Raw genomic sequence first — 19499 nt, 5'->3', positions numbered from 1 at the left:
ATTTATTATAAAATATGTGGTTCTTTTTTTTATTCCCTTTCTTGGGTTTTTGGACTTGTGAGCCTGCAACCGAGAGGCCCAATTATCACCCAGAATTCATCCAACGGTCTAGGACACCGGGATGTTCAACACCTCCACTATATAAGGACGCAAGCTGTGCGCATCATTTGTGTGATTGAAATTGGTAGGGTTTCTTGGGTTCTTTTTTTTTTTTAATGTTGTTTATATTTTCCTCCGTTTTGCTTTTCCATTTATTTGTCTCTTTACAGAAGTAGATGCGATGAAGATTATAGAAAAGAGTACATTCGTGAGTATGGATCATCATCCATCCCTAAACGTGAGCCTCTTTATCTTGGTTCGTATTCGCTGAGCATCGTGTACACTTCTCGTAAACCTAGAGTTATATTGAAACTTTTGCTATTGTTCGGAAAAACGAAGGGACCTATGGAGGGAGTGCTTAATGAATGCACTTTCATCCAAGTTTGCCTTCGGATATTGGTACCGAAAGTCGATCGTCCGAATCCGAAGTCTATTTTAGACGTTCTTTTGGGTTCGGTTCATTGTCGGATCCGATTTTCGCACAATCTTTCTTATAATTTGAGGGCTTGTAAATGTCTAGTTAATTTTACTTTCCGCAAGCGAAGGGCCCAGCGGGGAGGTGATAACTCTGAAAATGAGATCTCTCTAACAATGCAGACAAACCCTTCGCAGATTGATTCGCCGAACAGTAGGATGCCCTCAACTTCTCAATTTTTGGAGCATCCGGAACCCTCGGCTACATGTTTTTGTTCTTTTTTTCTTAACGCTTGTTTCACCACCTTATTTTGGCTTAATTATTGTTTTTTTAATTTGCAAATTATAAGAAGCCACTTAATAAATTACATCAATCAATCATAACCGAAAGGGAAAAGAAACACGTAACGGTAACAATGCTGGCATATAATGTGGCAATACGGACATCTATACTAGCGGCGTTGGCGAATTAGATTTTGAGGACGGAAAATACTAAGTATTAAGAAAAACGAGAGAATGAAGCATGTGGTGGGAGAGGAAGTGAAAAAAAAAATTGACAACAGAGAGAGAAGAGGAAATTCTCACGTCATTCTCTTGTTGTTCTTGATATTTAATTGCATTCTTTGAGGATTGGTTGAAGATTAAAAATTTTTACTATTTAAAATTAAAAAAGATATAAATAAATAAATAATTTAAATAAAACTAAATTAATACATTTAAAATTTTAAATTATGGCAAACGGAAAAAGAAAAAATCTAGTTTGATTAGATAAGTTTGGAAAATTAACAAAAATTATGAAATTAAATCAATACAAAAGTTGAAACTTGAAAGTTTAATAAAATGTCACCTCCAATTTAATTAGAATAAGATAGACATAATTGAAAAAAATAACAAATAAAAATATTTTATTCCAATAATATTGTTTAGGCAGCTACGATCAGTCATTAGTGTATGGCTGGGCCAGAAGAACATTTCTCTTTTTTACTTTTGGACAAAGGCCAGAAGAACATTTCAATCTAAAGGCCAGTGAACTGTTGAAACCAATGGGATTATGGGAATCGAGCTTCCTCTGCTTACCACAACTGAGATGATGACATATGCACTGATCTAAGAAATCAAGTGTAAATATGATTTTACTAGACCCCAGTTACATTTCTGTACAGCAATGTAACGTTTAGAACCATGTAAGATTAAGTCTGACATCAGTAATACCATCCCAAGTACACAAGCAGAAGGCGACTCCAATTGATGACAGACTGACAGTTAGGCATCATTTAGGCATCACTAAGTAAGATGCCCATATCTCATCTGATGGTGGCGGCGGCTGAACCCAATGCCCAGGAATGCGACTGCAACCAAGTTAAGTAGCACAGAACAGAATTAGACAAAACAAGTAAATTTTACAAAACTTGCAAGTTGCCTGTAGCCTATTTCATGCATACAAAAATGATATTTCAATGCGAAAGCAGAAAAAGACTTAACGTCTTACCTTCCTCCTGGTCTGATATATGCATCCCATGTTCTTCGAACCTGCAAGAAAAGTGTAACATGAGCTTAGGGCCATGTGCTCCTGATCATCATAACAATCCTATGGTATATGCATGTGTCAGCTAACATAAGGCCATTTGAGGCTCAGTCAATTAAACTAGCGCCTCTCTGGCTCACAGAATTGAAAAAAAATGGCTTCCAAATTTGTGGCAAGCAGCATATTGCCTGCAAACAGCACCTACGAGGGCAGATTTGAAAGAAAATAGCTGACAGTACCCCAATAAGCGTGCCAACGTCAGTATTGCTGCCGTGATAGTAGTGATAGAATTCCATCGGTAAGTTTGACACATGATCATACACCCCGGCATAACCAGGCCTCACAGATCCTTTGTCAGCATTATCACTTGTCTCCCTTAGGTATTTGCTCTCAGATACTCCGTCCTTGTTTTCCTTAATTACATCATCAATACAGCTTCCATCTTTTAACAAGGGTTCAGAATTCTGAATGGCTTTTCGAGATTCCTCTGCAGTTGCAATGGCATCCCTAGCAGCATCTGTATCTGCTGCTGCCAAAGCTTGGCGCTCTTCTTCCTCAACGGCAGCTCGAACTCTTTCAAGAAATTTGTCATCCTCCTCCGGCAGAAAATGACCTGTATAATTTTACAACCACCAAGATTTATTCATGAAAACAGACACCATACATTGTTTACATGCACACACACACACAGAAATAATGTACCAGCATAACTAGCCACCATTCCCACAAGTAGTCAAAATGGGCGCATATTATATTCAAATGAAATAAAAGGAAGGTTTAAAACACAGAGATGAAAAGTTGATAGGCAAGAAAACCATCAGTGGTTTCTATCCTGTCGGTTTAAATAATTGTCACAGGCATTTTGTAATGATCAATGATTGTTAAGTTTAACTTTAGTATGTAAAATATGCTTAATCTTAAGTTACAAAAAGAAAAAGAACTATGCTGTTCCTTCGTTATCATAAAAAGCAGTTATGACAGAAAAATTATACTGTTAAACTGATGCAAGATAGGGGTGCATCATAAAAAGCATATCGTTCTTTCTGTTATCATAAATAGTAGTTGTAACAAAAGAAACTTGCAAATTGAACCAGTGGTGTGCTCAATCAAACTTCACCACTGGTACAAGCACAATGTGCAAAAAGCATAACAAAATTTTATTGAGCACACCTTGTTTCTTCAATTTTCGGATCCTGATAGACCGCAATTCTTGCAACTTCTCCACAACTAAAACCAGCTCGAGCTGAAATATAAAACAATGCGTATGAATGGAAATCTCAAGGGCAACAGAAAGAAAAGGCTAAATGACCAGTTTGCAGACCACAGCTATGCAGTATAACCAATTATATTTTCCAAGGATGATTAGTATAAAAGAGATGTCTGTCATATAAAGACTATACAAGTGGACAGAGTAAAAAGAAACACCTAACATAAGAACTAATCTAATGCAGATCAGAAGGTCAAACTTACAAAAAACGAAGCACAATAAATAAGTCTTTCCAATTATGATAATGATGCATAGAAAAGTAGCAAACAAGCAGATAGTTATTGAATGTAGACTAAATTTCATACTTATACCATCAACTTTTACCTACCTCAGACTCTAGTTTCTTTTTCTCCTCTCTAGCTTTGAGCTTCGCAATTTCATTCATCTTTTCAACCTGAAAGGCCACATGCTCGATTACTAAATTAACACACAGTTAGGACTGAAACGGGATAAGAAAAAAATTATTCATTAAGAGCAAAAGCGGTTAATCTCGGTAGTCCATGAACTACTGGAGACTGACATAAACCGAATGGAAATACCAAGATTCCAAGTTTCAATGTGATTTAGCATGGCTTGATGATTTTGACAAGTTCAAACCAACATTACACTGGAAATTTCATATAGGATTCCTCAATGACCACCATCTCAAGTCAGGGATAAACTGAAACTTTTATAGGTAGGCTTCATCCATTTTAGAAAATCATAAAATCCTCTCGGAGTTCTTAGTATCCAATGGACAATAATGTTACCTTCCGCTTCGCCATATCCTTGGCAATCTCCCTAGCCCTCCACTCATCAGCTTCTCGATCAGCTTGTTCGAATCGTTCATGCTTCTAAATTTCAAAATAACAGAAGTTAAAAACAGACAAAACAAGAACTCATCATCATATGTCAAGAAGAGAGCACAACTAGTTAGAACAAGAATAGAAAAAAGGCTACCTTGGCGAGCATTTCTGCAACACATTTCCTTTTTCTTTTCCTCCATAGTTTATTTCGTTTGGACTTGCGTGCTTTATTAGCCAATCTAATAGCAGCTGATTTTTCCTCCCATGGAGTTGTTTCATCTGCAACAAACCTAAAAGGCTCCAGTTGAACTCTTAATTTTCCCATAAAATAGTTTGCGGCTTCAACCGAAAGGGTTATTTGGGATTCCAAATCAATCCTCCTATCTTCTAAATATTTCGAAAACCCAGAAACAGAATGATCACTTGAACAATTGTCGCCGGATTCCACAGACCCTTTATTATCTTTCATAACCATCAACATCTGTAGTTCTTTCTGCCTGTTTAAGTTCATAATTTGATTAAAACTAATTTGTAAAACAAGACAGACAAATTACCATAAAATAGAAACAAACAAGTACAAATAGTGCATCCATACATTGCTTTAGCGAGAGTAAGAGTTGGTTGCAATTCTTTCAGCTGATTGCAAATGTTTCTGGTCTCCCAAAAAGCATTTGACCTCGGCGGGTCTGGCGGTAAGAAAGGGAACCAGCGAGGAGGCGGCGGCGATTGATAGGATATTGTATTCATTTTGTTTATGACAAAACAATTGTCACGTTAACCTATTAAAAAAGAAAAGGCGCTATTATACACGATTTCTTGTTGATTACCTAATACAGATTTAGCTTCCGATCACTTGAAGGTTCAGGGAATCGAGTGAAAATAAGAAAACTTTTCAAATTCATTACCATTAAGGGCCCCGTGGTTATTCCTGCTCTGTTTCCAAGAGGAGAACAAGAAATTGTATAACGAAAATGCTTGACAGCTAACAATGTCAGGATGGCCGAGTGGTCTAAGGCGCCAGACTCAAGTTCTGGTCTTCGAAAGAGGGCGTGGGTTCAAATCCCACTTCTGACAACATTTTGAACCCTATCTAAAAGTTGCGAGGGTATGCTGCTGGGGGTGGGTAAAAAAACTGAATCGAACCGACGGTTTTTTCTAATTTGGTACGATTTTTTTAAAAAAAAAAAACCGAACGGTACAATTTATAAAAAAACCGAAATGTCAGTTCGGTATTCGGTTCATTTAACTGAACCGAAAAATCGAATTATTTTTAAATTTTATTAAATTAAATATGTGTTAATTTTTAACTGATTGTGTAAGATAGCTAAAATAAACTTGCATACACACAATCAGAGTATATATATATATATATGTTAGTGTTACAATTTCGTAAATTTTTATTTCCCAAAATAAACCCTAAAATCAAATATAAAATAATTTCGTAAATTTCGTAAATTTCAATTTCTTGAAGAATTTTTTAGGCCAATGCAATCTCAAAAACAACAGCAAGTAGCTGAGGAGTAAATGATAATTGATTGATGTTGCTTATCAGTAAATTTTCTTTATTTTTTTTTAAACTAGCATCTTATTATATAGATTGTTTATTTAATTATTTATTAATAGTTAGTAAGATATTATTGATAAAATGTGTTTTGAATACTTTGTATTTATTGTTAATATTTGTAATGAAATTAGGATGAATTTGTTGAAAAAAATTATTACATTTATGAAGTCCAATGGGCTAAAAATTTGAAAATTCAAAATAGGCCCAGAACAGAAAAAACCGAACCGAACCGAAAAGAACCGTTTGAGTTCGGTTCTTTTTTAGTTCGGTTCTTATTCTATTCTTTTTATAAAATAACCGATTTAAATCGGTTCTACTTAATTTCGAATCGAACCGAACCGTGCTCACCCCTATATGCTGATATGCTATGCTCATCCCATGTCCAATATTTAAGAACTTGCAATGGGTAAGTTTTAACCTCCCTGAAAAATTTAAATTTTGCACCAGCACTTAATAAAATTGACTCGTTGTACTGCGTCCCCAATTCCATTATTTTTTAAAAATTCTTAACAATTTTTAAAACTCTTATATCTAACCGAATCTAAATTTTTATATCAAACCGATTCAATGCCTACCTCTAAGTTCTCTACTCTCTACACAAAATAATATTTATAGGTGATAACTCTAAATTAAAATAAAAATATTTAAACTTTAGTTTAAAAGTAGTCTTTAAGGATGAGAAAAATTATTATTTTTTAAGTCAGATTACTAAATATATAAGAAAAAATTAAAAAAAATATTGTTTTAAAATAATATTAGATAGATGAGGAGTCACAAACAAAAAATAACATGTTGATGTACTAAAAGAGTTCGCAGCCAAAATTAAAATAATAGAGAATGTGTGGGTTTTATGAGAGTTATAAGAGAGAGAAATAGTTAATGAATTTTAACAAGAATTAAATGATTGGTCAAAAATATAATACGTAAGGAAAAGTGTTATGAGGATAATTAAAGGGTGTTAGCACTACTCTAAACCGAAGACAAATTATGATTTTTGGCCCAATACCAAAATTATAAGGAAAACAAATTTTTAAAAGAGTAGTGATATTTAACGTTCTTTATATATCTTAGAAGCCCCTACTTCATAATTAATTCTATGTAAACTACTCTTACTAAAAATAATTTGTTCTCTCACTTGCGCTCTCTTCCTCAAAATCTCTTGGATTATTAGGTCTTTCTTATGATCACAACTTTCATTTTCTTCCTCAAAATCTCTTGGATTATCATGTTTTTTTATGATTACAACCTTCAGTAGACTAATAGTTTATGAAAATAAAGGATTGTACTCTTGTATTTTTTTTCTTTCCAGTTTTGGATTAACCTTCTTTGCTTCTTTAATTAACCAAACTCAATAATTATGGTATTGTGATCAGTCAATTTGTAAGTCAGATTAAAGAATAAAGAAAACATATAAAAGGGAAAAAATAAAAACATTAAAATAAAATGAAGCCAAAGATTTTCATAATTTTATTTTTTCGGCTTTTGATGATGATGAGTTTCAAAAGGTGAAAAATATTAGTGACCAAAAATATGTTTTTTTTTTTAATTTATTCATCACACATCAAAATCCATAAAATCAATAAGAATAAAATTCATCAGTTGTTTATAAAATGAAATAAAACCTAACAACAAAAATTCATTATATTCTATAAGTGGTGATGAATTGAATAAAACCTAACAACAAAAATTCATTATATTCTATAAGTGGTGATGAATTGAATAAAACCTAACAACAAAAATTCATTATATTCTATAAGTGGTGGTACTGATGATGATGCTTGAGACAGAGAGCTAACGAGAGGGGGAAAGATATAAATAGAAATATTAATTTGTTGTGGTATTGACAGGAAGTAATTTGATAATTGAAGTAAATAATGTAATGTGTAAGGGAGCTGGATGTATAAAACTAAAGAGAGAATTTTGAATTGATTTCAAACGTTCTATTACAGACAGAACAGTCGCGCGGTTTATTGATTTGGCTAAGCAAGTAATTCTTGCCACATCATTTACGAGAGCTAAATTGAAGCTGATTTGCTCTTAGCCATAGCTGATTTGTTCTGTAGAAATGCTGGTTTCTCAAGCCACTTTCCTAACACAAATAAATGGCCAATCAATGCAAGCGGTTTGCATGCGTTAGCTCCACATGCTTATTTGTGTTGTAAAAAGTTGTACTGATGAAGCAAATTTGCAAGCGGTGTGTCCAAGCACCACACATGATTTAGGAGATTTGGTGAATAACCGCACCACTTATCTCACAGCATAATTATCCTCATTATAAAATAAGAATAATTTTAAAAAAATACATTTAATTAATTAAAGAATCGGAGGTGTTGATGTTGAGAAATTGGTGGGTGAAGCAGACATGCAACTAAAATGAAATTGGAAGAAAATAAAGAACAAACACAAAAAATGAACACCAGAAATTACGTGGTTCGGCTTTTAGCCTACGTCCACAGGCAAAAACAAAAAGAAATATTTTATTAGTAAAAAGGAGTTACAAGTATTATAGTATTTTAGCTCACTTCTTAAAACCCCAATACATCCAAACTCTTAAATTACTATAACAAGAGCTTATAATTTCAAGCTCTCTAAACTCTCTCAAAAATTTCTCTCTCTTAATGGAATACTACAGCTTTTCATTTGCACTTCTATTTATGGCAAAATGATGGCCAAGAAAGTCAAAACCGCGTTCCTCTTTTTCAAAACCGTGTTCCTCCTTTTCTTCTTCAAACTGCTTCTTTTTCCATTTTTCTTTTCAAGCATTTCGGCCAGCCCATTTTTTCTTATTTTTCTTCTTTCTCTTTTGTTTCTTTCTTTGGGCGGCACCTCCCAACCAAGACTTTAATAGTTGAGATATATATGGAGGGGATAATTATCGCAATTCTTTCCTTAAGTGGGTACGAAGATAGGCGAAGACAAATTTTGGACCTTTAATTCTAATTTTGAGGTAGCGGCTGATAGTTTTAGGGATAGCAACGGGGAGGGAAGGAAAGAGGACCGACATCTTAGTACCAATCTTCGATATTTTATATATGTCCATATTATCTTATCTTTTTCATCAAAATTGTTCAAGGGGAGAGAATGTGGATCCCCGAATAATAATAGGAGATCTCAAAATAACTGGTGTGTTTTTAATTTTCGAACTTAATTTAATCATATTAAAATAAAAAATTTAAATAAAAGTAAAGTTGGTAATATATCTTATATTAATATTAATCTATTACAAAAGTCACATTACAAATTACAAATCATAAGAATAATTATATTCATCAAAGTTCATGAAAAAAAAATTACTTTTATATCAATAATGAAATAAATGAAATGAATATAAAATTTTTTTTTTGAATAATGGATATAGATACTTAAATTAATATTTTTAATAAAAGTATTTACCTATTTCGCCTCTTATTGCCCCCTTATGTCCTTCATCAAAGAATGTGAGAAATTGAGAGATAGCCTTAAGTTTCAAATATAAAAAAATAACGTCTCAGTAACGTTAATGCCATTCACATTGACCATGTCCATTATGAAAGTATATGCTTGTTTCCTTTTCACAAAAAGACTTAAGAAAATATTTTTCAAGACTTTTTTGAAAAGGGTTCCATCGGAACGTTGTTTGAGCCAATTACTAATATCAGTTTCGTATTACATTCTTGGCATGTCTTTTTAAGTTTTCAATGTTAAATATTTTAAAGGGTTATTATCATTTCATTATTTCAAAAATTGTTAAATATCAAATGACTACAATATATATTGTCTCATATCATTTTCTCACTATATTTTTATAAAAATATCATTTTACTACTTTTCCATTACAACAAATATCATTTTACTACTTTTCCGTTACAACCATTAGTTGACCCGTTAGTTGACCAGTTAGTTGACTAACAAAATACCAATTCTACCATTCACGATTAAAAAAAATAATAAGATAAATTTGTAATCCATATATCACAATTGTAGCAAAAAGAATTATGTTGGTATTTTATATCCATTTTATAAATATATTACAAATTTATTTTGTAAGCAAAGTTCAAGTATTTTTTTTTTTTAATCATGAAAGGTGAAATTGGTATTTTGTTAGTCAACTAACTGGTCAATTAATAGTTATAACGGAAAAGTAGTAAAATGATATTTTTATAAAAATATAGTAGGAAAATAATATGAGATAATACTTATTGTAGTCATTTGATATTCGGTAATTTTTGAAGTAGTGAAATGATAATAACTCTATTTTAAAATATCCAAACACACTTTTCATTTATTTAAATGTGGATATTCTCCTCACGTGAACTTCAGTAGACACTAGTTAATTAGTCTGGTAAAATCTCCTACTAGCATATGATGACTCGATTTGAATTCCACTCTAGTATGAGTTAGAGATTTCCCTGCCATAAGACAACACTAGAAAGGGAAACAAAAATAACTTTGACCAGTAGCACGCGATTTGTAAATTACACATGGTTTCTTGCAAGTGTTGCCCAGTGGCTCGAGGCATGAAATTGGTTCACATATCACTCGGCTAGCGACAAAATGAGATGCATGATGACACAGTCATGTCTCACAAAGGCATGAAATTTTGTAGGCGGGTTACTAGCACAATGACATAAAAACAAAAAAACATAAAAAAAATAAATAAATAAATAAAGATACAAAACAACACCAAGGAGAAAACAAAAACTTTAGTTAGCTTGACCAATAGTGATGCGGAACTTCTTATTCTTACAAGGAGAGATTACAAATAATAATAGTAATTTAATCCTTATAAATAACCAAAAAAACAGCATTAATAATGTAATTTTATGTCATTTGACAGTAGACTTTAAAGATAAAAATTCCCATTAACAAGAAGGAACACAAAGGAATGGACAAATTAAGGACAAGTTGTACCCAATCTCTTGTGTACATTTCTAGAAGCTCTCTCCTCCAACCCTCTTTCCCTATTCAATAATCATTTCTCTGAAAACAAAATGTAGAAAATGATCAATGACCGCAGAAATTCATTATCAGTAACAATCACAAGCATGAGAAAAGAGACTGCTACTTTTGCAGGAACAAACCTATTGATCTTTTGCAATGGAGAATCGCTTCATAAATTGAGTTCTCAATATCATACCAATCACCCACACCCACTGAATATTTTGCACTTGGTGGTGGAGATGCTTGTGGTGAACTGCTCGAACTCTTAACTTCCCGTTCTCTCCTGTCAATATCATCAACCCTACTACTCCTTTTCCATGAGCTTCCGATATTATGGCAGTGAGGTCTGAGATATCCAAAACATTTCAGAAAATTTTTCTTGAATGATATTCTCCATTTACTAAACAAACGATAATGGCCCTGAAAGACTGGAATCACATTTCCTGAAGAAAATGAAGAACCAGGCAGGACTGTAATCAAACCTGAAGTACTGGCATCTAATATCTTTGAAGGGTCAACAAATTCGGGTTTGATGAGGCCATCAGAAAAAAGCTCATCAGCATGAAGAAGAGCTGCTGAAGATTGAGATGTAGGAATGTCAAAATTGAAGTTCTCAGCCAATTCCTTTGAGATGGCTTCAGAGGAGCTGTCAAGAGATGTTCTAAGAGGCTCATCAATGCCATCCAAAAGGGTTTCTACATTTGATAACCAACTGTATGAAAAACTCTCAATGGCTAAAGGGCTTGAGGTTTCCATATGGGTTCCTTGACAAATAGTAATGTGGAAGAGTGATGAAAGAAGAGAAGCTTATATACAATCAGAGGATCCAGGTTCATACAACTAGGAGCTTATGGTCACCATGAATACATATATTTGTCAGTTCTATCCAGGTCAAGCAAAAGACAAATACAAAAGGACACAAAAGCCAACCCAAGTAAAATTAGGTTTTATTTATTTTTTTCCGAAGTTCCTTAAAGAATATCTCTTTTTTTTTCTTTTTTCTTTTTTTGCCTAATAAGGACTGGGATAAGCCAACATTTGATGTAAGTATATGAAACTCTTGCAAAACTTTTGGTCATAAGATTTGGAGTTCTTTATGATGCCCATATAGGTTATCTTCTCATTATACAGGAGCAAACAAAAAGGAGAAAAGATATTAACAATGAGTTGTCACTAAATTATCACAAAACAGTGACCATATATAACGGTTTTCTAGAAGTTCTTAAATTATATATAAAATGAGAAATTTAACAAAAATGTGAATGACATAAGTATGAAAGGCCTTTAATACTTTTACCTAAGGTCACTGTTTGTCTTTCTTGTCCTATTAGTCTGCTGGAACCCCACGAAAATATAAACATGGAATTCTAAAAACAGTCAAAACATTAACTGTATATAAAGTCGGACACAGCCATTAAAAGGCAAAAAAACAAAGTATTAACTTTCAAGAATGATGCTTAGTTAATCACTCGGCCAAATAGTTCGAGCCTCCACAATGCTCACTCAGCCAAATAGTTCAAGCCCCCACAAAAGCATTGCGGAGGCTTAAGTCCTTCCTCATTTATTTGAGTGAAGGTTAGTCTTCTCCCTTACTATTAGTTACCAATGTGATTGGAGTAGACATCGCTTAAGTTCTTCCTCATTTATTTGAGTGAATGTTAGTCTTTTCCCTTACCAATGTGAGTGGGTAAAAATCTGAACAGTGCTTGATGAGAATTTATGTACTAGTCCTAGTAATAGTCTCATGTAAATATGAGTGATAGTATAATTGTAAATATCAGTAATAGGTCTCATGTAGTTACAAGTCTGACTGTAATAGTCAGTTTAAAAAAAAAAATGATGCTTAGTTCTTGCAAAATCGAAGTCATGTTCTCTCTAAGATGTGTATTTCCCAAATCAAACAAGAAAAATAATGGGCTATACATGTACTAGGAATTCAGAATCAGAGAAATCTAGGAGTCATCACAAAATTAATTAGCACTGATAACATACTGAAACAATGAAACAAAATGTAAAAGGAAGCATATCAAGACGTTAAGCTAGGAAAAAAACAAGAAAGCTACCTTAGCAAGAATTTCTAGAATGAGTTTTCTCTTTCTGGACTTGTATGCTTTATTAATCAATCTAACCGCAGACAAGAAAAAGGCCCTTTTAAAACAGCACTCGAGGATGCAAGTAATCATATCAACATTTTAGCCTCTTTATTGGCATCGGAGTTTGATCTCTTTGTAGACAGCAATGCAGGTGTGAAGGAACTAACAGGACATCAATATCAAAGGGCAACAGGAAGGACACACTGAGCAGTTAATCTAACCTTGAAATGGGAAGTACCACCACAGTAGAATATTGCTATTAAGAAGGACGCCCCTCGTACAGGAAACAGCTTCATTGTCGAAACGCAAACGCAAAACTGAAACTCAAAACACTCCATTCTTATGCTTCCAGCCTTCCACAGAACACATCTGTTCCCACTTCTAACATTATGAAAGCACATCAATCCAAAAGCAACTCACAAACACTTCAAATGCATACACTTGCAACTAAAATCAACAAATAATCAGTAACAACAAAGTAGAAACTTGCCTTCAGTTTACAATTTTACAACCATTTTCGCTTCTCATTTTTCAAATTCGATGGATTGTTCGCAAAAAGACGAACTATTACACAGTTACATGTACATTGATAGAGAGAGCTATGGATTTTACTTAAGAGAAGAATCGGAGGTTAATCCAGGATCAACAGAGGACATGTGAAGAACGGCGAGATAACGAGCGACGGCCGGCAGGCCCTTGCTGACGTCGCTGCGCGCGAAACTCCTCTTCTCCTCCTTCAATATCTCATTGTCCATTTTGCTTCAATTTTCGATCTATTATTCTTAGTCCCTGGCCCCAATGAAAAATTGATGGTTGGAGAATTTACATCAGCGCCGTTGCCGGAATTTTGAAGACGATGCCGCCGGCTAACAGTGATTTTGGCGTTGGGTTAGGTTTTGTTGTTTTTAGCGTGAAGGATGATTTCACATTTTCACTGTTACAAGAACATATATTAAATTTTTTATTTTTAAAAATTATTTTATATAATGTAATATCCAATAATTAGTTTTATATCTTATAAAAATTTATTAATTACTTAACAACATTTTATTTAAAATAAATTTTGTGATAAAATTTTTGATAGATTTACGTTGCTCTTTCATTAATTTAAAAAAAAAAAAAAGTAAAAGACAATGTCTTCTTTAAAGGATAAATAATTTTTTTAAAAAAAAAAAGAACGGTATTTCGTAAGTGACAGTGTCGACAGCTGTTTTCGTCGTAGTTGTTGTCCTAAGAAGCAATTTTTTATTTTTATACCGTGACTTCTCCTGCCATGGAGTTGTTTCAACTACAGCAAAAAGGCTCAGGTGGAGTTCTTAGTTTTGCCACCAAAGAGTTTGCAGATTCCACCGCAAGGCTTAAGCAGTTGATCTTTTAAAGAGGACATTGGTTCCAGTGTCATTCTATACGTACATATGCATCTAATCTTTTAATTTGGTGTCCAGCAAGTTGTGAGGAAAATTGTAATTTCAATGGTTCTTATGCTCAAATAAGGGAGCGCCCGAATGGAGGCAAGGGAGGGATCACAGAAAGAAGAAAGAAGATACAGCGAGCCCTGGCTTTCTAGAACCATAAATGAATAATTAACTAAATGTTTCTTTAGATTAGAAAATTGATGAAGGTATCAATACTATATAAATTTCAATCTCCATTTTCTTGTTCTACTCTGCATTATCTTTCAATTATTAAACTAATCAAGAAAGACCATTGAATTGTAATTCAGCATTTAGTGTTTCTTTATTTCTTTCTTTCTTTTTTTAAATAAAAGGAATAAAATTAGAAAAATGCTGCAACGATTTTATGACGTACCAAGATCAAGATTTGAAGTTTCATTTGGCTGGATATTTTTGACTGCTATTGTAGTGTGTAAACAACACTCATTTTCTTCGGAAGTAAGGATGACAAAATAAGACGCTAGAGAAAGTACTGAACAAAAGCAAAGGGACAAGCCAACTTTCAAATGAACTAATTTAGCTTCATTAACTTAAAGCAACCATTGAGGCACGCCAAGATTAGTATTTACCAGAGGCCAAAGATTTTGTTGCATGAGGGGCATCCTCCTAGTATAAAATGAAAGTGGAATGTCTCTCAACATATATAACTCAGCACAGAAGTTAAATAAGTATATAGAGTAATTCCAGCTGCTTGCAAACTTGAGTATAATGGCATTTCGAACAGCTATCTCACTGTCATTTATCTCCTCATTGCTGCTAATGCTAGCAACAGGTTCAAATGCCGGTGGAATTGCGATCTACTGGGGTCAGAATGGCAATGAGGGCACCCTGAAGGAGACTTGTAGTACAGGAAACTACGAATATGTGATATTATCTTTTCTAGCAACTTTTGGCAATGGCCAGACTCCCATGATAAACCTCGCCGGTCATTGTGATCCGTATAGCAATGGCTGCACTGGCTTGAGCTCTGACATTAAGTCATGTCAAGCCAAAGGCGTCAAAGTCTTGCTTTCTCTAGGAGGTGCTGCTGGCAGCTACTCGCTTACCTCCACTCAGGACGCTAAGCAAGTTGCTACTTACCTTTGGAACAACTTCTTGGGCGGACATTCCTCATCTCGTCCACTTGGCCCGGCTGTTTTAGATGGAATTGACTTAGACATTGAAGGAGGAACCAGCCAACACTGGGATGAGCTTGCAAGATTTCTAGCTGGCTACAGCCAAAAAGGAAAGAAGGTGTACGTTACTGCAGCACCTCAATGCCCCTTTCCCGACGCTTGGATAGGAAATGCCCTCAAGACTGGTGTTTTTGACTATGTCTGGGTCCAGTTTTACAACAATCCACCTTGTCAATATTCTTCTGGGAATATTGGCAACCTCTTAAATGCCTGGAAACAGTGGACTTCCGATATTCCTGCCAACAAAATTTTCTTGGGACTACCCGCATCGCCCGCTGCTGCAGGTAGTGGCTTCATTCCAACAGCCGATCTCATCTCGAAGGTGCTCCCAGCCATTAAGGGTTCTGCCAAATATGGAGGTGTGATGCTCTGGTCGAAGTATTATGATGATCAAAGTGGATATAGTTCTTCCATCAAGAGCCATGTCTGATCCTAAAGTTCTAAACTACTAGCTTATATTTCCCATGCAGCAGCTTGTTTAATTTTTGTAATGTCTATATTCCATATGTGATGTTTATGCATCTGTCATTTATAAATATATACATGGATTTGTGCGTTCTTAAAAGTATTCTCTCTTATTTCCTCATCCGATTTGCTAGTCTCTCTTAATGGATTTCTATAACCATTGTGTGGATGTATAAGATGTAAACCAATGAAAGTCCATGAAATCCGCAGGATTTCTGGTTTACAACGTAGACTCACTTACTTCCATGTCAATAATCTGCACATTTCTTCCCAAATTAATTCAGGCCAAAAGAGTATATCTCAAAGTTATGTAATCTAAGTGTATGTTTGGTAGTAAGGTGTTGTGCTTGTGTCTTTGAGGATACAGCTGTTGGAAAACAAGAGCTACAACTCTAAATTTATGGGTATTTGATAAATATTATTTTGTAAAACTTAATATATAATTTTTTTGTTTAAAAAAGAATTAAAATATTAAAAAAAATACTGCTATGGGTGGTGGCGGTTACCAAAAGCCCTAGCAACTGGGCTATAGGCAGTAGTTCCAAACAAGGCTTAAACACCACCCAAATCTTGGCCACCCACCGTATTCTAAAATCTTGGTTTCAACTCAAGAGGTTTCACATGCCTTCCTTTTGTCATTTTCTCCTTCTTTATATAAATATATATATATATTGATTGAGGGAAAGAGACAATTATATAAGACACTAAAACTGTAGACAATACCTATTGACCTAATAAAAAAGGTGTTGTGTCTATATAATTCTACATTAGTAATGTAATTATTTTCTGTTTACATACATTTATTTCATTATTTAAATGATATCTAGTGTCATTAGGTTTTCTAATTGTGCGTGTCATGACTCACAATGGTTGTAAATCAGTATGGATGGTGATGCATTATCTAAAGAATTATTTAATTGGCTAACTGATGATGTTGATGCAATTTTTAAAGGGTTAATTAAATGGCTAACATAGTAATTTGGTCCTATCTTTTGTCTAGCGAATTCTAATGCTTCTTTTTCTTTTCTCTTTTTTAATATTAGGGTATCTCTTTTGTTCTTGTCTTAAATATTTTTTTATATGAATAGTTATAAGGCAGACTTTGTTTAATTCATGAAAAATTCTTAGATTGATAAATTTTATAAAAATCAATTCGTTGTTTTAGAAAAAGATTCTGATGTTTGGATAAAAAAATAACCATTATATAGAAATATTAGAACGTGTTTTAGATATTGTAGAAACTGAAGTAGTAAGAATTAGTAGAGAACACTCACAATTAGACAATTTATTAGAAGAAAGATTAGGAAATATAAAACTTTTAGTAGACTACACATCTACTTTAGCTCCTAAAATAGAAAGAAACATAACTATTATACATTATATTTTTTCAAGGTTATTTATTACAAATATTATGTATAGTAGAGAAATAAAATTATTAGATAAGTGTGAGAATTTAGCTTTAAAAATTAGAAATAAATTAAAAGATTTAAAAAATTAGTTCATGAATTTTAAGAAATTAGATTATTTAGATTTAGAAACTAACCATCATAGAAAACAAAAATTAAAATTGACAGAGAGAATAAAAATTAGTTGTAACATAGGACATCTAGAAAATCAATTATCTTGCATTATAATTCAGTTTAGAAGATATGGAAATTGGTAATGCTTACAGGTCATATGTGAAGATTTGAGGAACTAATATAATTTTTTTCATTTGTCTATTGATACTATAGATACATGGTGTTTTATAGCCATTTGTATAGATTTGTTCCTAAAGAATAGTAAGAGATAAACATGATATATACACAAAATACAGGAATCTAATCACAACTAATTAGAAGATAACTATGACAATTTTCTACAATATGTATGAGTAAAACCATAACTATTCATCTAGTAAATAAATTATTAGCTGATTTAATAGGTAAAACCTCTTGAGTTGAAATAAGAGATCTAAAATTTGAATTCCACTCACATGAGTAGAAAGAAAATTTAATGAGTAGTTATGTTATGCTTCAATATACAAGGAGGAAATAAATAAAAGTAGGTATAAAAGATATTTTTGTTCAACAATTACACAGAGAAAGCATAAATAGATAAATTATACTAGTTTTTATAGAGTTTAAATTCAAACCGAAGAGAAGAATGGGCCATCAATTTCTGGAGCACTATTCTAGTCCTCTGCAATCATGATTCAGGTGAATTTCCTAGTTTAAACTTTGTTAATGTGTGAAAGGGTTGGTCAATGAAGTTTGCATCTCTGGCTTACTTGTAAACTCAACAAGCAGCAAGTTTTCGAAGCAAAAGTACTTCTAAATAAGTCCATGACCGATTAGCAGAGCTGAAGGTGGCAACTGATCATATTCTAATAACTCGGTTTATGTCCTTGTCCATTCAAACCCCATGCAATTGTCATTTTCTACTAATGAGTTATCATTAATGTTCGCCATGTAGAAACAATTCGAGTGAACTAGACAAATTATAAGAAACAATTCGAGTGAACTACAGAATGCCTATGGACGGTTCATTATATCTTTTGCTAAGTGGACATTAGAGGATGAAGAAATTGGTACTGCTTTCAAACAAGTTGTATGCATGAAGGATAAAACCGCATATAGCCACCCAAAGCAATACCAGATTGCCTGACTGTAAAACCACGTACTCTTGGACAAGAAAACAGAGTTATGGGCATTGCAGACTTGCAGTTGGGGTCTTTTTTCTTCTATAAAAGCCACCTTCAACATGTTAAACACCAAAGTAAAAACTAGCTTGATTTATTGTACCTGTTACCACTTACCACCGAGAGAATTAAATGATTGAAAAGAAGAGTGCAAAATGGCATTAAAATCATCAATTTCTGTACTACTCTTCTGTGCAGTCCTAAAGCTAATGACGGGTGATGATGCTAGTGGAATTACAATCTATTGGGTTCAAAATGGAATTCAAAGCACCTTCATGGAGACTTGCACCACAAGCAATTATGATTTTGTGAACTTAGGCTTTCTGCCCACCATTGGAAATGTTTAGACTCCTATGATAAACCTTGCTGGTCACTGTGAACTGTACAATAATGGATAAGCATTGACATTAAATCTTGTCAAGCAAAAGGAGTTAAGGTGATGCTTTCAATCGAAGGAGGTGCAGGCAACTACTACCTTAGCTTCTCTGAGGATGCTAGACAAGTTGCAGATTATCTTTGGAACAACTTCTTGGGCGGACAATCATCATCTCGCCCGCTGGGCAATGCTGTTTTGGATGGAATTGATTTTGGTATTGAAGGAGGAACAATTGCTGCAGGTGAAAATGGCTTCATTCCTGTTGCTGACCTTACCTCCAAAATGCTTCCTGCCATCAAGGGTTCTTCCAAGTATGGAGATGTAATGCAGTGGTCTAAGTACTATAATGATAAAACTGGATACAGTTTTTCCACCAAGAAAATGTGTTATTGGAGTTTTCTCCTTCTGATATTTTTATTTCATGACTAACCTGTTGGTTCTATCATTATGTAAACATATGCTGTTATCATGCTTTTCTGGTTCTATTACCTATGTACTTTTAGACTTCAGATATACTATCTAATAAAATTATTATATTTCATGTTTTGCTTATAAAAATATTTATGGTGGTGATTTCAAATTATTGCAGTCCTACCCCAAAAAAAAAAAAAAAAAAAAAACACAATACAAATGAACAAAATGTTGCTAGCCCAAGAGTTGCCCTCCCATCTCAAGATCGATT

The 19499-nt window shown here is 33.6% G+C and overlaps 4 protein-coding genes, 1 long non-coding RNA gene and 2 other non-coding genes across 14 annotated transcripts; 5 read left to right on the top strand and 2 right to left on the bottom strand.

Moving 5' to 3' along the window:
* Positions 1-10: 10 nt before the first annotated feature.
* Positions 11-878, top strand: LOC112495783 (uncharacterized). The gene is made up of 2 exons (XR_003062128.2): positions 11-184; positions 270-878. It is a non-coding gene; the product is annotated as an uncharacterized LOC112495783 (long non-coding RNA).
* LOC112495794 (small nucleolar RNA snoR145) lies at positions 637-785 on the top strand. Its single transcript, XR_003062149.1, has one exon. It is a non-coding gene; the product is annotated as a small nucleolar RNA snoR145 (small nucleolar RNA).
* A 513-nt stretch (positions 879-1391) lies between the features above and the next one.
* LOC127901152 (U11/U12 small nuclear ribonucleoprotein 59 kDa protein-like) lies at positions 1392-5160 on the bottom strand. 3 transcript variants are annotated; one of them, XM_052437627.1, is made up of 9 exons: positions 4996-5160; positions 4686-4869; positions 4245-4587; positions 4055-4138; positions 3634-3699; positions 3209-3281; positions 2278-2651; positions 2003-2043; positions 1392-1862 (listed from the first exon to the last, which is right to left on the bottom strand). In XM_052437627.1, exons 2-9 carry the CDS (start codon positions 4835-4837, stop codon positions 1784-1786), a joined length of 1212 nt encoding a protein of 403 aa, XP_052293587.1. In that variant the 5' UTR covers positions 4838-4869; positions 4996-5160; the 3' UTR covers positions 1392-1783. The 3 variants fall into 3 exon arrangements, with proteins under 3 accessions (XP_052293587.1, XP_052293586.1, XP_052293588.1); XM_052437626.1 differs by lacking the exon at positions 4996-5160 and having other exon boundaries at positions 4686-4989; XM_052437628.1 differs by lacking the exon at positions 4996-5160 and having other exon boundaries at positions 4055-4135; positions 4686-4989.
* TRNAL-CAA (transfer RNA leucine (anticodon CAA)) lies at positions 5081-5164 on the top strand. Its single transcript has one exon. It is a non-coding gene; the product is annotated as a tRNA-Leu (tRNA).
* A 5397-nt stretch (positions 5165-10561) lies between these two features.
* LOC127901504 (probable membrane-associated kinase regulator 6) lies at positions 10562-13660 on the bottom strand. Of its 6 annotated transcripts, none has more exons than XR_008053696.1 (4): positions 12889-13660; positions 12638-12736; positions 10715-11220; positions 10562-10613 (listed from the first exon to the last, which is right to left on the bottom strand). XR_008053696.1 is itself a non-coding variant. In XM_052438961.1 (3 exons), exons 1-2 carry the CDS (start codon positions 11328-11330, stop codon positions 10715-10717), a joined length of 480 nt encoding a protein of 159 aa, XP_052294921.1. In that variant the 5' UTR covers positions 11331-12619; the 3' UTR covers positions 10562-10613. The 6 variants fall into 6 exon arrangements, 2 of the variants coding, with proteins under 2 accessions (XP_052294921.1, XP_052294920.1); XR_008053697.1 differs by having other exon boundaries at positions 12638-12698; positions 12889-13657; XR_008053695.1 differs by lacking the exon at positions 12638-12736 and having other exon boundaries at positions 12889-13644.
* Positions 13661-14652: 992 nt separating this feature from the next.
* On the top strand, positions 14653-15883 carry LOC102627325 (hevamine-A). The gene has a single exon (XM_006491142.3). It carries the CDS (start codon positions 14830-14832, stop codon positions 15724-15726), a length of 897 nt encoding a protein of 298 aa, XP_006491205.1. The 5' UTR covers positions 14653-14829; the 3' UTR covers positions 15727-15883.
* Positions 15884-18880: 2997 nt separating this feature from the next.
* On the top strand, positions 18881-19246 carry LOC107178697 (basic endochitinase-like). The gene has a single exon (XM_015534188.1). It carries the CDS (start codon positions 18881-18883, stop codon positions 19244-19246), a length of 366 nt encoding a protein of 121 aa, XP_015389674.1.
* The last annotated feature ends 253 nt before the right edge of the window (positions 19247-19499 follow it).

The sequence above is a fragment of the Citrus sinensis genome, chromosome 3 (assembly GCF_022201045.2).
Source record: "Citrus sinensis cultivar Valencia sweet orange chromosome 3, DVS_A1.0, whole genome shotgun sequence".
In the NCBI taxonomy this organism is placed as follows: Eukaryota; Viridiplantae; Streptophyta; class Magnoliopsida; order Sapindales; family Rutaceae; genus Citrus; species Citrus sinensis.
This window is presented reverse-complemented; position numbering and strand designations above follow the sequence as displayed.

Excerpts from the sequence above, each read along its gene's own strand:
- LOC127901152 (XM_052437627.1), bottom strand. The coding sequence starts at position 4,837 with ATGAATACAATATCCTATCAATCGCCGCCGCCTCCTCGCTGGTTCCCT. Across the intron at positions 2,044-2,277 it reads ACGTTGGCACGCTTATTGGG|GTTCGAAGAACATGGGATGC; the intron begins GTACTGTCAGCT and ends CTTTTCTTGCAG. Across the intron at positions 1,863-2,002 it reads TATATCAGACCAGGAGGAAG|TCGCATTCCTGGGCATTGGG; the intron begins GTAAGACGTTAA and ends ACTTGGTTGCAG.
- LOC127901504 (XM_052438960.1), bottom strand. The coding sequence starts at position 11,330 with ATGGAAACCTCAAGCCCTTTAGCCATTGAGAGTTTTTCATACAGTTGG.
- LOC102627325 (XM_006491142.3), top strand. The coding sequence starts at position 14,830 with ATGGCATTTCGAACAGCTATCTCACTGTCATTTATCTCCTCATTGCTG.
- LOC107178697 (XM_015534188.1), top strand. The coding sequence starts at position 18,881 with ATGCTTTCAATCGAAGGAGGTGCAGGCAACTACTACCTTAGCTTCTCT.